The sequence below is a fragment of the Emys orbicularis genome, chromosome 10 (genome assembly GCF_028017835.1).
Source record: "Emys orbicularis isolate rEmyOrb1 chromosome 10, rEmyOrb1.hap1, whole genome shotgun sequence".
Lineage (NCBI taxonomy): Eukaryota > Metazoa > Chordata > Testudines > Emydidae > Emys > Emys orbicularis.
Genome location: NC_088692.1, coordinates 79,620,482 through 79,644,307, shown reverse-complemented (window position 1 = coordinate 79,644,307; position 23,826 = coordinate 79,620,482). Strand labels below are relative to the sequence as shown.

General features: G+C 41.6%; 1 protein-coding gene across 5 annotated transcripts in view; it reads right to left on the bottom strand.

Annotated features, from left to right (window-relative positions):
• The window catches only part of MCTP2 (multiple C2 and transmembrane domain containing 2), a 142,476-nt gene that overhangs the window by 5,957 nt on the left and 112,693 nt on the right, over positions 1-23,826 (bottom strand). For 2 of the 5 annotated variants that reach the window (XM_065411604.1, XM_065411605.1), the window contains 3 exons: positions 19,333-19,455; positions 16,433-16,474; positions 1,754-1,863 (listed from right to left, as the gene is read on the bottom strand). In XM_065411604.1, coding sequence (XP_065267676.1) covers positions 1,754-1,863; positions 16,433-16,474; positions 19,333-19,455 — 275 coding nt within the window. The remainder of the gene's footprint in view (positions 1-1,753; positions 1,864-16,432; positions 16,475-19,332; positions 19,456-23,826) is intronic. The other 3 variants (XM_065411606.1, XM_065411607.1, XM_065411608.1) reach the window with 3 other exon arrangements.

The window sequence follows — 23,826 nt, the reverse complement described above, 5'->3', positions numbered from 1 at the left end:
TCTTCTGAGAATGATAACATCTTAAGTCATGATACTCTCAGGTGAGGTGGACAATAATCCATTAGGAACAAGTCTGAGAAGCACAGTTCATTTCACTTAGGCCACCATATAGCCCAGTTACTACTGATCTAGCCCTGTATGGCAGAGCTAGAGGTGAAATAACTGAAAGTTGCTATTTATTGCCTCTTCAGAGTTATCCTGTTGCCCTTGCACTTTGCCTCTCTGATCTCCATCTACTTTCTGGCTGCAGCAGCTAAGCACTGGGCAAACTGGAGTACAAGGCATTTGTTAATGCATGAGTGGATTTACAGATCAGGGTGTTCTTGCATTACATGGATCACCTGCTGGCATCCTCACATCATGATTAAGGTGAAGAGATAGTCAAAGTGGAACACTCAGAACAACATCAGGCTATAAAATAAGATGATTTTCATCTCACATACAAAATTTGTAGGAGGGGGGAAATATTTTTTACTTCCATGGAGGTATTAAAATATTAAGAAAAGATAGGGTGAAAGAGCTGCCACAATTATTATACAACTGCATAGCTTAATTTAAAACCAAAAACCAAAACACAGAACAGCTCAATACAGTTAAGCTCTTAAAAATCCCTCAGACTGCATAATTGGAGTGACAGAGCTCTGGCACAAACCAGTCTGTCACTTAAAAAAAAAAAAAACCCCAAAAACCTTTGGTAGCAATTTTTTAATGGTACATCATTTTTGAATTACAATGGAATTCCTTGGAAATGACAAAGGGCACCCACATTAATACCAATGGGTTCTTTAAGATCATTGTTACCAAAATAAATACCAGAATTAATAGTGTTTAAGCACTCTGAGCCTTCCTGCCTTGCAGCTGGACAGAACAGTACTCTGTTCATAGAGTGGAATACATCTCTTGGCCATTTCCACCACAGCTGGGATGGATGGAGTGGAACCACAACACATGGATTTGATATATTTTTAGCCCCGACCCAACTTCTTATTTAAGTGTAGCTCTGTCACAGACAATCACTTTGTGTTAAAAAGAGAAAAAACGTGAGGGTCAGTTACACTCCACTATGGGTGTAATTACAATACACAAATGTGTGTGTGTGGCGGGGGGGCGGGGAGGTTATTAAGAGACACACACACCCCAGGCTCCCATCTCCATGCTTCCTGGTGTGAGGCATAAGTCATGTGCCTTCTGTTGTGACGAATGATAAAGGACCTTCTCAGGTTCCCTCATGGCAGCAGGAAGCCTAAACTGATACATAGACAAGCACTTCAAGGCACAGGATGGGGTGACAAGCAACAGATAACCCATATGTCCAGCCTTGGGGGGGAATGATGGGAAGGAAACTTCAAGCATTAATCCCCACCTAGTTCAAAGACAGAGGATGAGCCAGAGGAATACCCTCAACTGCACCTCTGTGACCACCTGCTTCCAACAACAGAGTCCCTTGACCCACAGGTCAGAGTCCCCCATTCCCTACCCTCATCCATAGAGGTAGATAAGAAAGGGGGTTGAGAGCAGCACACCAGCGAGAGTTGGGAACAGGCAGGGATGCTGATTACTTTTGTCCTCTCTACTTTGAGCTGTCTTCTGTGATACCACACTGCTGGGGAGAAGAAATGGCCAGGCTTGGCCAGGCTCTTACTCTACAATTCCCAGGCACTCTCTGAGGGAGGAATTTATTCCCTTACTTACAGCTACGCCCCTTTGCACTGTCCTAAACATTTCAGAGCCTGGCAACAAAACATTCACTTACTTTTTAATTCTCTCTCCAAACGATGCTATTTCTTCTAAGATGTTTTGAACCGTTATAACAATATCCTGGACCATGTGGATTCTTTCAATTAATCCCTTTTTCTCAGATTCCTGAAAAGTAAACCAAATCTTTAATTTATTTTGCATTTCCTAATGTATTCATAGACAAAATGGGTACATAATAGATTTTCATATCCACACGTGTGTATGTTCAGCTGGGAGCAGGAGAGAATACACACAGTAGTTTGGAAGGAGGAGAGCGTACACGTAGTAGTTTAAAGTATATATAATATACAACATTACTTTGTGTATCTCCTCCCTCTACCCCCCACACCCCATCCCTTCAGGTGAGCACAGGTCCTTTTCCAATACCCCAGTTTTCAACAGTGATTATCTAGAATAGATCATCTACCCAACAGAGGCCTGACAACTAAATGCATCTCATCCCAGACCTGCAATTCTTGCTTGATGTTGACTTGCTCTAGACTTTGCATTGAGAGACTGATTAGGAGAGCTACTGAGGATCTGCAGGTGCTCAGAATCTTTCAGGATCAAGCCCACTCAGAAGCAATTACTGCTAAATAATATACAAATTCTGCTAAATTGGGCAATGGTTTTCTGATGCAAACACAATATACCACACAAATGAGTTCCCACATTCCTTGCATGAAACAATTCTTCATCTAATTCCCTGCTCAAGACAGGATTCATAAGCTTCATAGCCTTATCGACAGCCATTACATTACTCTATACCAGGGGTCGGCAACGTTTGGCACGCGGCTCGCCAGGGTAAGCACCTGACCGACCCCTGCTCTATACACAAGTGTCAAGCGACCAAATGTAAAGTTAAATTATTTCCAATCTCTTGGGTTGGTCTCTCCCAGCACCCAATATGCCTCCACAATTCTCGCTCAGTAAGTGTTAATAACCCAGTCTTGCTACAAAACAGATACAATATCAGACTTACAGGTCCATCTTTGAGCGTGTCATATGTTAACCTAATCATTTCTGCTGAACTTTAGAACAAGGTAAGAGCTGTCCTAGAGATCTGATTTTCCTCTCTGATATTCTTTCGCCTTTTATCACGTAATGTCCAAATTTCTTTGTGATCATGTAAAAAGCGACAAAGAGTCCTGTGGTACCTTATAGACCAGGGGTCGGCAACGTTCGGCACGCGGCTCGCCAGGGTAAGCACCCTGGCGGGCCGGGCCAGTTTTATTTACCTGCTGACGCGGCATGTTCGGCCGATCGCGGCCCCCACTGGCCGTGGTTCGCCGTCCCGGGCCAATGGGGGCGGCGAGAAGCGGCGCGGGCGAGGGATGTGCTGGCCGCGGCTTCTCACCGCCCCCATTGGCCCGGGACGGCGAACCGCGGCCAGTGGGGGCCGCGATCGGCCGACCCTGCCGCGTCAACAGGTAAATAAAACTGGCCCGGCCCGCCAGGGTGCTTACCCTGGCAAGCCGCGTGCCGAACGTTGCCGACCCCTGTTATAGTCTAACAGATGTATTGGAGCATAAACTTTTGTGGGTGAATACCCACTTCGTCGGATGCATGCAGTTACATACATGCATCCGACGAAGTGGGTATTCACCAACGAAAGCTTATACTCCAATATGTCTGTTAGTCTATAACAGTGTTTCCCAAACTTGGGATGCCGCTTGTGTAGGGCCGGGCCAGTTTGTTTACCTGCCGCGTTCGCAGGTTCGGCTGATTGCGGCTCCCACTGGCCACGGTTCGCTGCTCCAGGCCAATGGGAGCTGCTGGAAGTGGCGGCCAGTACGTCCCTCGGCCTGTGCCGCTTCCAACAGCTCCCATTGGCCTGGAGCAGCGAACCGTGGCCAGTGGGAGCCGCGATCGGCCGAACCTGCGGACGCGGCAGGTAAACAAACCGGCCCGGCCCGCCAGGGGCTTTCCCTACACAAGCGGCATGCCAAGATTGGGAAACACTGGTCTTTAAGGTGCCACAGGACTCTTTGTCACTTTTTACACATCCAGACTAACATGGCTACCCCTCTGATTTGTGATCATGGTATTGCTGGTCCAATCAAACACTCTAATATGCTCTATTTCCCACCATATCATCCCTACACACCTGTCCGTACAAGACATAGTTGAGTCTTCTTGTCCAATCTGTTTTCAGCAACGCTTGTTATACATGCCCTGTATAGACTCTCATATAACCACTGTCTTTGCTTCACAAGTATTTCCATGCAAAGCCAAAAGCATAGAGTATTTCTCTGACTCAAATCACTAAACATTACAATTCCACCACAAACCCTAAAGATTCCAACCCTCTGCAAATCTATGAACTTTGCCATTTTCACTGAGAATTCTTCAGGGTTTCGATTTTTGCTTCTGGTGGTGAAATAAGTATTCTGCTGCAGAAACCTTCCTTTTCTTTTGGTGAAAAGGTTAAAGGAAAAAATAATAAATTTCTTTTACAGAAGCTAACTTATCACATTTCTTACTGCTTATTTTAGGCCACAGGATTACAGGAAACCAATGTGCAGCAATAAAAAAAAAGCAAAGAATGCATTAAAATCAGCATGGTTTAAATCAGCTATGGAAATCAGGATACAATTATCAGTGTTAACATTACATTTCTTTGCATGCAAGTCGGTATGGCTACAAACATTCTAGCTAGAAGTGTGCAAAACATTCATTCTGTACAAAATTCAAATCACTGGATATAGAGGTTTTTACATTGCATTTTGATTGTCCAAGAATAGTCCAATTTGAGGGGGTTGGTGGAAATGTGTTTTAATCAATTAAAGCCCAGACTGTGGGGAGCCTGTAGGAGTGGTGCTACTAGCCCCTTGCATGCTCACGTATTTCCCCACTTACTAGGGCCAGATGAGGGTAATCTAGGGCCCCACACATACTCACACATGGAACTCCCCTGTATTTCTGCCTCTGCACATCATCCTGCCGCCCTCTGCCATGTCCTTACCCCCGCTTAGAGTGGATTGGTAGGGTCTACAGCCATCAGCTGGAATGGTGGAAGGTTCATCACTACTTCCCTTTCTGCACTAGGTCATTTGGAGAGGAGTTTGTGCGTACGTGAGGCAGACGCCCTATCTTCAGCTCCTGCTAGGGTGTTGTGATGCCAAATCAACAACCCCTGAGACAATAGCCACATGTGTCTTCCTCCCCCCTCGACCCCCAAATATATTTTTAAACAACATATAGTCCTTTTTGTCTCAAAGTAAATTTTAAACAAAAATTCATGATGTGATCAAAATTTAAATATCTGGATATTCCTTTTACATATAAGTCACTGTGCAGTGAAAAGTGGAATTTTAAATATCATATTTGAGTATGAAAAAAGAGTACTTTCACAGAATTTTTTAAAACAAAAAGTGAAATCTCTTGAATGTGAAATGACCCAGAACAAAATAACCGTTTAATGACAAAACAGAAAAAAACCCAGTCATTTTCACACAGGTCCAGTTATAACCTTGTTAGGGTCAGAATTAAATGATGTCATGGTTATTTTAAACTATTTGTATGCTGCTGTTATGCACCTTACATACAAGTGGAACACAGAGCAAAAATTCATGAAGAGCCAACCCGGTAACTATCTAGTTCTGTCCAATTTGTAGTTGGAGGGAAGGCAAGAAATTTCCAAAAGTGAGCTTCCAGGGCAAGCCTACTCTTGCTGCCCAGAGTTGTAAGCAGATAATCTGGCAGCACTATCTGCATCATGCTGACTTTATTTACACATCTCTGATTGAGCTCCGAAATGTGGTGATAACACAGTTTAACACACACAACATTACTTCTGCTGCAGCTACCAAGCTGCCTTGGAAAAACAAAACACTGATTCACTCTGAAGGATATAATAACAATCATATGCGTTTCCTTACCCACCACACACGCACACACACAAAGTCACTGCTAGATAGTGGCATTTCCAATTTGTTATATAAAACACACACAGGACAGAAAAGTGTGTGTGTAGTCTACAGAAATAATGAACAAGTGCTGTCACTGAAATCAGATTCTGATTAGCGAGTAATCTGGGCTGTTCTTGTGATGTACTTACACAATGTAATGTTTTTGCAAGAATCATTTGAAAATTCCAGGATTTTTTTCTATGCTTCATTTGGTGTTACATACTCGGGGAGGGAGAGGGGGAGTGGGGATTAGTACCAGGACCCTAACTCCAGACTTACACAGCATAACTCATTAAGTGACACAAAAGGAGATAAACGATGCACAATAAAGGCCTGATCTTCCACCGTTCTTTAGACCTCTTGTGAGGTTCTGAGCAGCCTCAGCTCCTATTGAAGTTTGCGCCCCACAGTATATTGGGCCCAAGAAATGATGCAAGAGAGAACTTTCTAAAGTCATGAAGACAGAGTCATTGCTCTTTGTTGGCTAATTTATATAGAAATAAACACAGGCAATCATCATGTAAAAAGTTTTGTTTGAGCATCAATAAATGTGCTACATTTGAGTCCGATGTAGAATGAATTCAAAGGAGGATTTCACTTCCGTACCCTTTCCAAAGTACACAAGGCTGAAGATTCCACAGCATTATACTCCTTTTGATATTATTGTACCATGACTTTTTGTGGCCTGAGGTGTCTCAAGTTAATGTGTAATTGGCCCAGTAAAAAAGAAAAAAGTCTGGACACCCGTGGTTTAAAGCCTTAGCTCATAAGGTCTTTGTTTAAGTTTAAATGTAAAATAAAATATCCTGCCTGTTTCCAGCAAATCTTTTTTTTTTTTTTCAAATGAATAGTGAAATCCCCATTTCTTCAAGGCCTTTTTCTTTCCTATTTCTCAGCTGATTACAGCACTGTAGGTGGAATCAAACTAGTCTTCAGCCTCTGGGAAAGAATTAACACCATCAAAATAAATTTACAACTGCGAATTAATTATATAATCAGTATGTTACTTTCAATCTTCCATGCGTATCCTGATTTAAGAAAAACCTTCATTTCTATATTAATTGCATGAACAAAAACACAAAGGGGTCTTACAAAAGATTAACCATGTCAGGAGAAAAAAAAAAAGTTCTGCGAATTCAGAAATTAAGTCTTTTGTGTCCAACTAATGCACATCAGGCTGAACTTAGAAAGCAAGTTACAAAGCCTTTGCCCATGTAAGAAAAGGTGTTTCCACCTTTTACTCTTCATTAGAGTTATGGCAGTGAATAATTGGCCCATGCAAATTCATTTGAAGAGTTATGTACAATCTCTCAACTTCATCTCACTGAAATTCAATAATTTCCCAGAAAGTTAGGGCCAGTAACAAAAGAAATTTCACTTCAGCTTCAAAACTGATGACAATGACTTCATTTTGAAATAGTGTGAAATATGAAGGATATGGGGGGGGGGCAAATCTCTCTCAATAAACAGAAATCCATGACTGGTCAGATATGTTTACTAGACCCAGACTTCCCTGTTGAAATCATTAGGAACTATAAATGCATAGATTTTAAGTACAGAAGAGAGACTGTTAGATCATCTAGTCTGACCTCCTGTACAACACAGGCCATAAAATGTCATCCAGTTATTCCTGTATTGAGTCCAGTGGCTTGTGTTTGACTAAGCACGTCTTCCAGAAAGGTATCCAGGCTTAAGACATCCAGAGATGGAGAATGCACCACTTCTCTTGAAAGTTTGCTCCAATGTTTAATCACCCTCACGGTTAAAATCATGCCCCTTATTATCTGTCCTTTAAATTTCTTCCCATGGAAACATCCAATATATAGTGTGTGTTTGTTAATCTATTACATTACAAATCCAAGGACAGTTTCTAATGCTGTTCTCTAAGTGCACTTCTGACTCACATGGTAACGTATTGTATTCACATAACTGAGACTTCAAGCTTGAAATCACAAACAATTCCTAAACGCTTTATACCACTTGGATTTCAGTTTAGTTACATAAAACACTCACACAAAAAAGAAATGTTGCACGTAAGTTTCATACAACTGGTATTCATCAACAGATTTTTGGCATGCCATAGGAAACTCATATATTAACCCAAGGGATGTTTGGGGGGTGGAGGGGAGGGAAGGAGAAGTGGATACAAAGGAAAAAAATTAATAGGGGCAAATCACAAAAAGAGTAATAAAGGGGTGAGACAGGCAAAAAAAAAAATCATGAATGAAAAACCTGGAAATTTTCAGGAAAAAGAATCCTTTGTGAAAGTTTGACTAGCCCTTGGGCAGGTCTAACTATCATGATCAGCTTTTATGCAGAAGATAACATAACCTGACATTGTCCTTGAAAGCATAACATGGGTAATGCTTTAATGGGATTTGTCCAATGTACTAGGTACAATTTCTCCAGTGTATTAAGAACAAACAGGATTGACTTTAAAAAAATCCAAAACACTCAGGCATGCATGACTTCTTGCTCTATTGTTCTTTTGGGGTTTAAAAACATGTTGTGGTTATTTAAAGAAATGCAGACTTTACCAATGCTTGATTTTCCTTGTAATTGTCGTGCACTCTAGTAGTACAGTGTTTCAAACCCATCTTTGCCAAAGAAAGATTCCCAAAGACCAGTATCTTCACAGATGTGTATCCTTTGAAATCAAAAGGATTTCATGGATTATAAACCTCAGAGAATTATCCCCAACTGTTATTGACTGTATAGGGGACAGAATGAATCTCCATATTCTGTCAGCTCAAGGTACTCTCAGTTGCAACAGCTGCCCTAATATTTAAGGAAGTTGTTTGTATTAACATGGGTTGATTGTGAATCTATGTAGGTTGATATATTGACATCATCAGTTTAAGTATATGAGCATGTCCCTAGAGTAAGTTCATGTCATTTAATTAGAAGAATGCTTAGGCAAAGAGGTAGGTTTTGCATTTTACTCTGAACATGAGGTTCTTGGTCATTCTAACAGCAAGTTCCAGAGTCTTGGTTCAGTTCCTGTGGAGGTTTTGTTTCCTCTGATTATAAGTCTCCCCCTCTTGGTGGCTGACAGTTTCATTGTTCCAGTGTAATGAGGCTGTTGTAGGAAGTGGTGGTCATGGAGAGGGAGAATCTCTCTAGTAGCTAGGATGAATTTCATGCAGTGCTTTGAAAATCAACACAGCAACCTTGAACTGGACTCTGATGTGTGCTTCTCCGTTATGGCTGCCCTTTGAACAGACTGAAATGATCCCAGCAACCTGTGTGGCTGAGACACTCTCTTGCCCTTTATTACATCTATTGTCTGCTGCTGGAGGATTCTCGGTACTTAACAGAAGGAGGGGTAAATGTACACAATGCATGCCTAGATTTGTATATCTACTTCATACAATCCAAAGATGATAGGCAGTTGTACATTTCAGGATTTCTATTTTTTAACACCATACTGAAAATATGCCTGCCTGCCAATGGAAATCTGAATGTATCTGAACGAGTCAATGACCAATAGAGAAAAGTATACATACTAGAGTGACATATAAGGTCCAAATTATGCTCTTAGTTACAATGATGTGAAATTAATAACAACCCCATTTCAGTTAATGGCATTATTTCAGAGTGACACAAATGAGAGCACCATTGGCCTGAAAGGGGCATATTTTCAAAGCTGCTGTGCTGTAACCACTACTCATCATGCTGATCAGTACGGTTTTGTTGTGACTTTGCGGTCCCCACCCCCCATCTGTTTGTTGTATACACCTGTTGTCTCTTATTTTTTCCACTGAGACCATAAGCGCTTTGGGGCCTAGGCTGTCTGAATTGTGTTTGTACAGTGCCTAGCACAATGGGACTGGGACCTCTAGGTGTTACCACAATATAAATAATAATAATAGTATAAATAATGATAAGAACCACCTCCCCACTTTATGGTGTAAGAGAGCTTCCCAGGAGGAAGGAGGCATGGCCAGAGAAATCGCCACACTCCCAGTTTGTCAAAATGGCTATTAGGGTCCATTTAGGGTCCATTAGGGTCCAGATAGCCAGGTGTAACTTAGAGTAGCTATAAGGCTGCCCTAAGTATTACCTGAAACCAGATTAGTCCCCAAATAGTTGCAAAACTGGGACAGCATTTATTTAGAGCTTCTTTATACTCCCTCTCTAAAGTCCTGCCCCGAGCATAGCTCACCCAGACTGGAGGAGCTGCCCCTTAAGTTTCTATCTTGTTCCTAGAAAATATTACTCCTATGTCTATATCCATGGGGTACCAGTGTTCCTATAAATAACTTCACTGAGAAGTAGTGACAGAAGAGCCATAAAAGGCCGAACTCAAGAGACACCAATGATCTAGGAGGGAGTATTCATGCTACTAAAGAAGCTATCATGCTCTTGCATTACATGGTCTGGTGAAACATCCTTGTCTATCAGATAGCTAGCATTAAAACAGCATTGTTAGCACAAGAATACTCTTTGTAGCTTATTGTACTTTCAAGCCTTTATAATCTTTAGTCTTCAGTGATATTAATGGGAGATGTGGAAATATTATATGTGATTGTTAAATTGAAGGGGTGAAAAAAAACCCTAATGCAATTGTTTTTACCTTAAGGAATGAAAACAATGAGATGATATTGTCTTGAGTGACCTTTCCTAAGTATAGGGATATATCGTCTTACACAATAGACTCTTGGTTCATGTTTCAATTACTGACCTTTACTGTGGAGAAAATTAATGCAATTTTCATCATAATCCACCCGTACAAATAAGATCTGTATGGAAGGTTTCCACATGCTAAATCTAACACAAATGGAAAATGTCAGCTGTTTGCTACTGGATGAATCTGACTTTTATTTGTTTGGCTGGAGCCTTTCTGATCTATGCTTGTAAAACTTGGTGTATTTCTGGTACCGACAAGTATAACAGAAATTTTCTTATATCATAAAAAGTGCCTTTTTTTTCCTTTGGGGATTTCTTTTCCAAGCATAAGACACTTTATATTTCTTGGAAGCTGGCAAATAACCCTGCTTGCAGCCATAGGCTCATTTGATCTGATCCCATTGCATCTCACTAGCTAAGCAGAACTATACTACTCACTATTTGGATGGGAGACCCCCAAAGTAAGGGGTGATGCTGCAGGAAGTGGAGTCGATTCAGTAGTGAGCAGTTTTCCTTATTTATCTATGGTAACTTATATGCCTCCGCTGTATCTGAGCACCTGCCAATTTTTAATGTATTTAACCTCACCACACACCTGATAAGGCAGTGCTATTATCCCCATTTTATAGATGGGGAACGGAGACACAGAAGCTAAATGACTTGCCATGCAGGAAGTCTGTGGCAGAGCAAGGAACTGACCCTAGGTTAGTGCCCTAATCACTTGATCATCCTTCCTCCAAGTTTCTGCTGAACCAATTTCCAAACCCAGTATTGTCAGCAACTTTGTTTTGTCTCTTTTGGAGGAAAAGAAAAACTAAGATCCTGACAACCTGAGGTCATGAAAGATTCCATGCCACTTCCAAAAGAGTATTACAAAATCCTTATGAATTGTATGTAACTTTTCTATACCTTTGTATTGTGTGAAATATGCCTCAGTGATGTAATTTTAAAACAATCCCCGCTCCAGACAGCTATAGCCTGACAGACCCCAGAGTTGACATGATGCAGTCTGAAATCTGCATCCAAGATGGCAAGAATCCGAGAAGGCATTCATCCACTGAGCAGATTGTGCCAAAGGGACGAAGCATTCTTATCTTTCACAGTCTTCTGTGTCGGCATTTGTGGGGAAAGGAGGAGCTAGCAATTAAGCCTTGTCATTTTCAAGACTGATCGTTTAGGTGGAAGGGAGTTAATCTGCTCTTCTGTTTTTGAACTAAGCGTCTGTGTGTTTATAATTTGTAAACAGTTCATCTCTCAGGGGTCGTGTTACAGTTCCCAGAAGCACGGTCTGTTATGTCTAACATGCAACAGAATCCAGAAGAGCTATGTGTGCGAGTATTTTGATACAACATATTAATGACAGGAAACAGAAACAGTGACCTTGTATACTATGACCCTACTAGCAGATTTCAACTTTAGGAGTTCCTGTAATAGGAAAAAATGTATATTTTCCTTTTAAATGCAGACATTGCATTGAGATAATGTCATCAAACTCATTTTTCTTTAACCCACAAGGGTGTTCCGACCACCCCTAGCACCACCACACTTGAAAAAGTATGAAGATACTGAGGATAGCTAAATGTACTGTGACAAAGTTCCTCCTCTGCCATGGTGGGTTCTGCGCTTTCTGACAGATTTGCTTGCCTCAGAGGTTTTCGGCAGTCCTCAGTTTGGCTCCTTTTGTTAGTGGCACAAACCTGCCGTTCATTTGGCTAACCTCAGCACTGGCCAGTATGGGGAAAAGGAGGAGAACAATCCCCCGCAGTCTCTGCTGGCCCACCTAATGGGTCAGGGGACAGGCCAGAGACCTTCCCCACTGGTGGGACTCACAGTCCAGATCAACTCCTCTTATATCAAATAGGGAATTGTGGGGGTGAGGGGAACCTGGGCCCGCCCTCTACTCCGGGTTCCAGCCCAGGGCCCGGTAGATTGCAGCTGTCTTTAGTGTCTCCTGTAACAGCTGTGTGACAGCTACAACTCCCTGGGCTACTTCCCCATGGCCTCCTCCCAGCACCTTCTTTGTCCTCACCACTGGACCTTCCTCCTGACGTCTGATAATGCTTGTACTTCTCAGTCCTCCAGCAGTACGCCTACTCACTCTCAGCTTCTTGTGCGCCTCTTGCTCCCAGCTCCTCACACACCCCTCACTGACTGCAGTGAGGTCCTTTTTAAACCAGGTGCCCTGATTAGCCTGCCTGCCTTAATGGATTCTAGCAGCTTCTTAATTGGCTCCAGGTGTCCTAATTGGCCTGCCTGCCTTAATTAGTTCCAGCAAGTTCCTGATTGTTCTGGAACCGCCCCTGTTACCTTACCCAGGGAAAAGGGACCTGCTTAATTTGAGGCTAATATATCTGCCTTCTATCACTCTCCTGTAGCCATCTGGCCTGACCCTGTCACAGTACTTAAGGATCTAGGCTCCCCTCAATGCACAAATGCCATTTCCCTTACTATTAAAAATGGGGGTGTCATAACTATAAAGGGAAGGGTAACAGCTCTCCTGTGTACAGTACTATAAAATCCCTCCTGGCCAGAGACTCCAAAATCCTTTTACCTGTAAAGGGTTAAGAAGCTCGGGTAACCTGGCTGACACCTGACCCAAAGGACCAATAAGGGGACAAGATACTTTCAAATCTTGGGGGGGGAAAGGCTTTTGTTTGTGCTCTTTGTTTAAGGGGTCGTTCGCTCTTGGGACTGAGAGGGACCAGACATCAATCCAGGTTCTCCCCATCTTTCTAAACAAGTCTCTCATATTTCAAACTTGTAAGTAAAAAGCCAGGCAAGGCGTCTTAGTTTTACTTTGTTTTCTCAACTTGTAAATGTACCTTTTACTAGAGTGTTTATCTTTGTTTGCTGTACTTTGAACCTGAGACTAGAGGGGGGTCCTCTGAGCTCTTTAAGTTTGATTACCCTGTAAAGTTATTTTCCATACTGATTTTACAGAGATGACTTTTACCTTTTTCTTTAATTAAAAGCCTTCTTTTTAAGAACCTGATTGATTTTTCCTTGTTTTTAGATCCAAGGGAGTTGGATCTGTATTCACCAGGAGTTGGTGAAAGGAAGGAGGGGGGAAGGGTCAATTTCTCCTTGTTTTAAGATCCAAGGGGTTTGGATCTGTATTCACCAGGGAATTGGTGAAAGGTTTCTCAAAGCTTCCCAGGGAAGGGAATTAGCTTGTGGGAATGGTCTAAGATCTAAGCTGGTAGTTAAGCTTAGAAGTCCTCATGCAGGCCCCCACACTTGTACCCTAAAGTTCAAAGTGGGGATACAGCCTTGACAGGGGGGTACACTTGACAGGATGGTTATACAAGGGTCTAAGTTAATACTCTAATAGAGGTTACATGTTTATAGTTATGGTGAGATTTATCTATGAAGTATTATCGTGATGGGCACCGGATATTGTAATAACAGAGCTGGCACAGCAGCTGCCTCTGATATGAATAACTCCACCCAGTTTCATGAGTTGCCAATTATCAGGAGTACTTAATGCATATAGCAGTGAGGTCTAGAAGCAACACTGACCACAGCATCATGGTCTTCCCAAATAACCAGCATTTTGAACATTGTTTTTGGAATGCTTCTGAGAGACAAAGTGGTAAAAGAAGAGTAAGGTCAAGTTTGGAGAAGTGCAAAATGTAGAGCAATTAGACTCATATCTCAGTTATCCATTGCAAAAACAGAGTAACCCTATGGAAGTCGGTGTGGTTACATCAGTGTAAAACTGGACCTAAATATTTTGGCTTTGCAATAAATGAATATACTGCATTGTCCTCTGCCGATTTTGGACAAAACACTTATTTAACAAATCTTCAAATGTCCTTTTTTCTCTTTTTCATAAGGTGAAATGAACTGTGTGCTTCCCCGTAGCAAAACAGAACAACATCCCTTCATCCTAACCCCCCTCTCCCCGCTCCACACACACACACACACACACACACACACACACACACACACACACACACACACACACACACCAGTGAGACTTGTTTTATTGTTCTAAACCATGGTCACAGGCACATATTATAGTCAAATTCATGGTTTAACTGTTTAGAGCTTTAAGACAAGCTACATAGTTTTCTCTGAATCAGCATGCACAAATGAAGGAAAGTAGTGTGGCAAAACGAAAGTGAATAGGCCTGTCCAAGTGAGTAAACCCTGAAGAATGAGGCAGTACACCAGTAAAGATGAAGGCTCACATTTTCAAATCTGGCGCCTAAAGTTAGGAAACAGCTCTGATTTTCAGACACGCAGAACATCCACCACTCCATTGAAAATCATGCAACTCTTAGTTTGAACATTTTAGCCATGCTTTATTGTAAGTATGAAATAAGTGGGAGGAATGATACAATGTGCTAATATGTGAATCAGACTGTATCATGATTACAGTTGGACAAATACTACAGAAAATGTAATGATAAAGATTTATTCAAATAAAAATGGTCAATTTATTTTTTATTAATTTTCTGCAAATTTCAGCGCACAGTGATTTTTGTTTGGAAAAATATTCACTCTGGGAACACTTACACAAATATGTCTGAGCACAAATATTAGCACCGGACGTGTTCAGTGGCCATCAAAAAAGATTCTTGTTGGCTTTAGGATCATTCACTCAGCAGAAACAATAACATTTGATTTAGTAGACCAATCACACAATGCAAACAGTGAATTATAAATGAGAAGACTTGAACTGATAGTTGTGGTATATAGATTGTGAGAAATCCACAGTCTGAAATAAATTATTTGTTACAGAATTTTGAATAATAACTAGTAGCTGTATAAAACTCAGAGATTTCTGCTCAGTTTTTTTTTTAATTGCTAACAGAACAATAAGCTAAATTTAAAGAAGTTGTTCCCAGCACATCGCTTGTTTAGATCTAACCCTAATGTACACAAGTGGGTAATATTAAGGTTTTGTATACTAACTATGACTTTGATTTACTACTGAACAGTTAACAATTTAATTTTAACAATCTATTAACCTATGGAATATTCAAGAAATGGCATGTCAAGTTATTTTGAAGTTTTGTAAGTTGCACATAACCTTGTGAATATTTATGCCCTAATATCTAAATTCCTTTTTCTAGCTGTTATTCATTAAATAATTCCTTACCTTTTAGTTCTCAAGTATTTATAGACTATCAGATTCCCCTTCACTTAGTTATGGTTTTTTTGGTAAGATGTATATATTAAGTTCTCGTAATCTTTCTTCATATGTCATGCCTTCTAATCCTTTTTATCATTTGTCATCTTGGTTTGATAAACTGGAAAGAATCCAATCTATTTTTCAGAGTGAAGAGGGAGGATGAACAAGTATATTCAGATAAACTAAGAGGCACCTCTCTTCAACCCCAAACCTTTGTCCATTTCAGGAGCCAAACTAAAACCAACATTTTTGGAGGGTCTGAAATATTGAGATAACTCTCCCCAGCCCTCCATAAATCTCAGCATTTCTGGTCTCCAACTTGGACAAAAACTGGAAATACCTCAATACCACAAGAAATGTTATTCATGTAGAATTTCCATCTGAGATCAGAACTGGAATTGTTAAGAAAGTCTGTTTTCCCCATGATTTCTAGCACACTTTTAGGGACTCCAAAGGGACGTCAGTTTTTATATGCTTTAAATACGCATCCACACTTTGGAATGCTTATCCCAGTGTTTCCCAAACTTGGGATGCCGCGTGTGTAGGGAAAGCCCCTGGCGGGCCGGGCTAGTTTGTTTACCTGCCGTGTCCACAGGTTCGGCCGATCGCGGCTCCCACTGGCTGCGGTTCGCTGCTCCAGGCCAATGGGAGTTGCAGGAAGTGGTGCAGGCTGAGGGACGTACTGGCTGCCGCTTCCAGCAGCTCCCATTGGCCTGGAGCAGCGAACCGCGGCCAGTGGGAGCTGCGATCGGCCGAACCTGCGGACACGGCAGGTAAACAAACCGGCCTGGCCCGCCAGGGGCTTTCCCTACACAAGCGGCGTCCCAAGTTTGGGAAACACTGGCTTATCCAAATGAAACCTGATATTCTCAGGTTTGCCCATCATTAATTGAAACCGCCTCTCCCCCTAATACCCCGCAGCCTGTGCAGAGTATAAACCGCAATCTCCTGGAATAAGACTGCATCGTTTGCATTATTTCATTCTATCTGATGTACCTACATGTGACACACTTACCTTGTCATCCTCATCTTCATCCTCATCTAGGTATGTGGTCTCCTGAAAAACATATGTCCATATTAAAATTCCTCATTGATAGTCAGAGGTTCAAAACATTTACATAACTCTTATCACATTTCATTTGGTACATTTAGTTGTAAACCTTTTTTTTTAAACTACCATTTTTATTATATTACTCTATGTTCAAGGTCCTTTTTCCCAAGATCAGGAACAATAGCACGCTATAACCTATGCAAATTTTAAGTCTACATCGAGGTATTAGTGGCTGGGCCCAGTAGTTTGAAGGCAACAGGCTTTTAAATTCATTGCCAAGTTCTACTGTCTGTAAACAGCTTTGTTCTTAGTCTGATAAATGAACCGGTTGGTATGTCAAGGCTGAAGCTTCTATACTCAGTTTGTTCTATCCTCACTGCTACAATGACTGCTCTCTCCCTTTAGGGCCATTACAGAAACATTAGACAGTAGAAAATACATTAGTATGAACATAATCAATCTCAAGAATCACATACAGATTTCTATACAGCATTATTCCTTCAGTTTGACTCCCACTCTGACAGGTAGGGAAGAAAACAAAAGACTTGGCTAGGGTGTGAACTTAGGGACCCCTGGCTTTCAATTCCGGCGTTTTTCTAGCTGAGCCTTTAACAGGATCCTTCAAGTTAATTTAGGACTTGCTTATTCAATAGGAAGATTTGAATTACCATATTAAAATGTTTAAACATAGCTGAAATGTGGGGATATGAAGGATCACAATTAAAGGTTGCTTTTTTTAGGGAGGTAGTGGTATCTATTCATCAGAGCAAGGGCCTGAGAGCTAGGATTTGCGAGTCCTACCTCCAGATCTGCCAATGTCTTTGCTGAGATGCCTTGGGTAGCTAGGTTAATAATAATATTTTCCATCTCTATGGCAGCTCCCACCTGAGATTCTCAAAACATTGCAAATCCTGATGAATTTAGCCTCACAGCAACCTAGTAATGTACACTAGGTTAATATTATCCCCATTTTACAGCTCAGGAAACTGAAGCACAGAGTTTGGGTTCCACATTTCCAGAGAATGCTATGTGCATTCAGAATGGACAAAATGAAATTTGTTTTTGAAAATTTACATGGCTACGTAGGCATGAAGAAAACTAAGCTACTCCATGTGCAGCCAAGGTCTGGATAAGCAGAAAGAATAGGACTGTACCCAAACCAGTGGTATTTTGAAAAAGGGACAGTTATATTACCCACTCCTCCCACCCAGAGCATATGCAACTCAGAGCAGTACTACCTATTTTGAGCTACAGGAGGTGTACAGAGTTGGAATTCAGAAAGCTCAGAATCTGGGTATCAGAAAAAGAAATCCAGGGGATATTAAAGATGCTTTGACTAGCTAGATGCTCAGTAAGGCTCCAATCCAGCAAAGCACTTGGGCGCACATATGTAACTTTGTTCACTGGAGAGTGTCCTGTTGAGTTCAATGGCACTACTATATGCACCTATGGTGTGCATTACTCCCAGGTTGCATATGTAGGGGAAGTGACCAACTTTTGATTAACTAAAGTCTTGTTGAAAATAGCTATTGTGTACTTTTCAGCTGTATACGCATGGCGCTTCGTGGTATCCATCACAAGCACAATAAAGATTTCAGTGAGATTCTGTTTGCTAGGGAACACAACACACTCATCACTGAATGAGTGATGGGTAGCGGCAGCCATTAACTCTACACTTTCCTGGCTTTATCTGGTTAGACAGTCTCAACATTATTTTATAGATTATCTTTTATATTTAATAAACTATTTGTCCTGGATTCTCCCCAGTGGGAAATTCCTATTTTGGTGATGGAATAAAGGACTCAGGGAACACACACAATACGCTTATGAATACTTTGGACTTTACTGAGATTGGAGATTAGCAGATTCTCACCATTTATCCTCATGTCAAATCTGCATAGCGTGGCCTGCTATTGGAAATAAGATTTTCATCATTTTGTAACTAATTTTGACCTGGGAATGACTCAAAACTTCACTAGGAACAACTTGACTAGCTAGTTTTTGGTTTTTTTTGTTGGGTACATTTGATCCTAGGATGCCATTGATTCCTTCATTTAAGATCTCCATGTGGTTGCACTATGTTAAGTTGCTTTTTGTGTGCACAAATGACAATGCTTTTCTATGAACATTTCAAAAAGGGAGTTTGCCTGGATGTCATTATCAGAATTATCATAAAGGTTTAAAACAGAATCTTCTAGGTGTTAATTTACTCTATTTCTTTCTAACTTCAACGTCCTGTGCTATGTATAACATGTCAGAAGAGTGCTAACATTAATATCACAGAAACGACATTTCGTATCATAACAGAGTTCCATGCTGCAATTTACTTTGGCACAGAAAATACTTTTATTCAAAAATCAGATCTAAAACTGAAATCTAGCTGGATCTGAACATTTTGTTTTTCTTTTTAAAGTCACAGTAAAAATAAGATGAGGATGATATCGATCTCACAGAATAGATTTTTAAAAACTGGCCTCCCTTTTGGGGTTGTGTTGGCCTTCCTCAGCCTCATGAAGTCCTGAATCATTCCTGAAATATAAACTGCAGGGGTGGGTATGGATCATGGGTTCAAATCATGCCTCCTTGCAATCTGAAAGATCCAAGGGCCAAGATCTGTCCCATTCTTTAATTAAAACTATTTGAAACTTTGCAGCTGTTTAAGAGCAGTAAGTTTTGTCCCACAATGGTTTATGACATGAAATGAACCACGAAACTCTAGAGACTATTATTTTGTTTTTAACAGGAACCTAGAAATAGAATACCATTTAGATACAGAACTAGCTGAAAACCAGTAAACTGTAAGATCATTTTTGCTCAAAGGCAGATTCCAACTGGCCCTGAAACATTAGTGTTACTTTACTTGCCTGGGTGTCCTGGGCACTGCTGACCTTCCCTGTTGTGATCAGAGAGAAGTTGTAAACAAAGAGCAGCAACAAAGCCAGAGGCACCATGTAAAGCTCTATGTGCCAAACAGTGACCACAAATACCTAAGAGAGACAAAGCAATAAGAGGGGATTTATACAAGTGTTTAAAGAGAAACATAATAAACCCTTTCAATCATTATCCCTACTAACATGCATCCTTGAATCTCTGTTAACCTCATTCCCCACCCCCCTCCCCCTTCAATAAAGAAAATCTACCCAGAGAGCTTATTCTCTTTCCATTCTGTTTGATCCATTAGGCTGACGTCTGTTAGCTTCTCTGTTCCCATCTCCTCAGAAGAGTACAAGGCCACCAACTTAATGCTAGTGCATGGGAATTATTTCCTCTTTGCTGGGACCCTGCCAAGTCTGGATAGCCACAGTCCTCAATGCCAGCTCATAACAAATGCACTTGGCTACTTTTTAGGGGGTAAATCAACTCAGTTTCGTCAAGCACTAATAGCCAGCAGGTTCGATGGGAGTGAGATGGAAACCTTCTGCCCCAAGTGCTGCTGTACATCCACTCCCACAAGATGATTAGACAGTGGATTTTTACAATGCTTTATTTATCTGCTGCTGCTTCTTCCCTGTGCTCAGGCTGATTCCTCATCGCCTGGGGTGGCAAAGCAGCTCCCATACTGAATGGTGTGGAGAAAGAGAATAAGGAATGGTTATTTACCCCTTCCCAAAATGCAAGAACCAGGGGTCACATGCCGAAATTAATAGGCAAAAGGTTTAAAACAAACAAAAGGAAGTTTTTCTTCACACAATGCACACTCAACCTATGGTACTGGTTTCCAGGACATGCTGTGAAGGCCAAAAGTACAACTGGGTTCAAAAAAGAATTAGATAGATTCATGGAGGATAGGTACATCAACGGCTATTAGCCAAGATCATCAGGGATGCAACCCCAAACTCTGGATGTCCCTAAGTCTCTGACTGCCAGATGCTGGGACTGGATGGCAGGGAATGGATCACTCAATAATTGCCATTCCCTCTGAAGCATCTGGCATTGGCCACTGTCATGACAGTCTACTGGGCTAGATGGACTATTGTTCTGACCTACTATGACAGTTCTTATAGGACAGGGCTCTGTGGTGAGCAGGATGCACCGTCTCCCTGAGTGGTATCAAAAAATCCTGTCTCCCAGCCACCTCTCAACACTGCCTAACCACATTATTTCAGTTCTGTCTGGAGCCCTCTGGGCCTACAGTAAGAGTATGATTTTGCTCATGGGGAGTGATACCTGAACCAGTGATGCCAGAAACTAAAAGCAGAAGCCAAATTTCAAAGTAAATTGATCTGCAAAATGGTTCAGAGAGGGATGGGGCCTCCCTGATGGAGATTTAGAACAAAAACGGCTGGATTTTTCAAAGGAATCAAAGCAAATCAAACAGTTTTTTGATCATCAATTCCTTCCTATATGCAGATAGCAGTAAATATTTTTGTGTACTGACATCATATGAACAGGGTTTGAGCTTGGAGTTGATGGTGACACAGAATAAGGTTATAAATTAGGTCCACAATTGCCACAGGATGCACGCTGTGATCACAACATTCTTTTTTCCAACCATACAATGTGTTTCCAGGCCAGCCTAATGCTCTAAGTAGCTTTAAGCTCTAAACGGCTGCTCTGGAAGACAAGACACATATACCCAAGTGCTTTTTGATTTTTCTATCCAGAAATGCTGTTCTAGAATAAATGTTCAAGATCTAAAATCCCATCATTAGAATAACACAGCCAAGGTGGAAGTTACTTAACCCATCTGTTTATTTAAAGGGGGGGAAAGAGCTGTGACATCACAGCCCCTGCCATGCCCTTTTTCTTTTACAGCTTTAAGTTGGTGAGAGGTGCTGGACTGACAGCATTGAAACTGAAACTCTACATGGCAGGTACAGCATGAGCAACAGCAATGAAAACACCACCACATCCTCCTGCCAATGCATCCAAATACCGCGAGGGAGGAACTTTCGGGATGAGAGGATGGCTGAGTCTCCACATCTATTAATCCTCGGCCTCTCTGACACTGCTCACAAGAGTGCCAGTTAGTGCCATTTGTGGCAGTGATTTTGTGACAGGGACACGAACTGATAGCGCCAACTCCTAAGGTAAAATCCCAGCACCACTGAAATAAATGGGAGTTTTGCCTTTGACTTCATTGGGGCCAGGATTTCACCCCTGGGGAATGGGGATAGATACACTCTGTAAATGAAAAAAGCTCTTTTTGTATAGGACAAACTTGCCAGTCGTCATCCACCTGGGGCCAAACTCAGCCCAGAGACTAAGTGGGGAAAGACTCCACATCCTATCACCCATTCTAAGCCAGCCAATCCCTCAACAATGGTATTTTTCACAGACAAGCCCTACTTTGTGTTGCTATGGAAGGAATTAGAGCAGTGGTTCTCAAACTGGGGCCGCTGCTTGTGTAGGGAAAGCCCCTGGCAGGCCGGCCCGGTTTGTTTACCTGCCCTGTCTGCAGGTCCGGCCGATCGCGGCTCCCACTGGCCGCAGTTCGCCGCTGCAGGCCAATGGGAGCTGCTGGAAGTGGCGGCCAGTAAGTCCCTCGGCCTGCGCCGCTTCCAGCAGCTCCCATTGGCCTGGAGCAACGAACCGCGGCCAGTGGGAGCTGCGATCGGCCGGACCTATGGATGGGGCAGGTAAACAAACCGGCCCGGCCCGCCAGGGGCTTTCCCTACACAAGCGGCGGCCCCAGTTTAAGAACCACTGAATTAGAGGCTGTTTTATTGGGTTCTGATTGCCGATAAAAATGTATTTAATTCCAGACAACACAGTCCCATATTATTGGTTCACAGCATTGGAAGTTAGAACATGACAAGGTAGATCACATTTTTCCACACTGTACATAATTCCACTCCACCAATGTATGCAAGCATGACCACAGCAGAAAGACAGGAATTTGGACAAAACTGGGATAATATTTTGCTACCTTGAAGGAATGCTGTGAGGCTTTAGTCAATATTCGTTGCAAAGAGCTCTGAGATCCTACGAAGAAAGTGCTATATAGAAGGTGGCAAAGTTCTCAAAAAAGAGATTCCTCTGAACCTGTTTCAACCCCAACCCCTCTTCTCAGACCTCTGCTTATTTAACATGTCTGAGATACAGTAAGGGTGATTTCAGTTCTGGCCCTAATTCAAACACCACCCTGGACAAGAACGACCTCCACACATTTATCAAACCCAAGTTTTGATTTTTTGTGTGGAAACACTTCAATGATAGCATGTATTGTTATGAATTAAAAATCAGTGTAGCCTACTGAAGGAGGCTGTATATGCAACACCTATCTGGGATAATACTGAACTCAGTCCCATCATGATACAGAAAGGGATGGCTGGATTTAAGGTCCCAAATCTTCAATCATCTTTTGGCGTGCCACTAAAGTCAAAGGGTCTCTGCAAGAACTTGCCTGCATGGATCCAATTGCAGAATCAGAGCCTAGTATACATTTTTAGTGCAGCTGTCACCATAGCATCTACACTAGATGACCTAACAGAAGTCCCCAATTGTAATTCTAATATGAACTTTCAAACCCTCTGTCCTTTAGATAGTATATAAAACCAAGATCCTGTTCATTTGCGATCATTAATAATCCCATAGCACTTTTTGTACAAGAAAGTTTGTTAGGTCTCCTGACTAAATTACATTTTGAGTAGTAAAATTAAGCTTATGTACAAAATAGTTTCATAGTTGCAACTGGACAAGGTTGTTGATCAATTTCTTTCCTAAAGTTACATTGTATTGCTACTGATGCACCAATAGTCAGCTGCCAAGTTCCAACCCACAGGTACCTGCACTTCACTAAACCTGCTTTGAAAGAGCTGGTTTGCTGCTATAGATAGAGTACAGAGAGCTTTAATCTCTGTTGCACAGTATGGTGGCAAGGGCAAATTTATTTATATATTCAGAAATTAGAAATTATTCAGCCTCAGAGGTATGTGAGGTGATTACTTAGAAGAACACAGTACAGAGTAGTTTATAAGCTACACCTCTACCCCGATAGAACGCTGTCCTCAGGAGCCAAAAAATCTTACCGTGTTATAGGTGAAACCGTGTTATATTGAACTTGCTTTGATCCGCCGGAGCGCGCAGCCCCGCCTCCCCGGAGCGCTGTTTTACCGCGTTATATCCGAATTTGTGTTATATCGGGTCACGTTATATCGGGGTATAGTTATATTTGTAAAGTGTATTAGTATTTCTTCCATGGAATGTGCCTTATAAATAGTTTCATAGCATCATTCATCCAAAGACATAAAAGGAGTTCCATACAAACACACTAAGTCAGATATTATCATCCTCACTTTATACTTGGGGAAACTGAGGCAGGACTAGGTTAAATTACTTATTCAAGATCCCAGTGATTCAGTGGCAGAACAGGAAACAGAACCCAGGAGTCCTTGCCCAAAGTACTCTAGTCTACT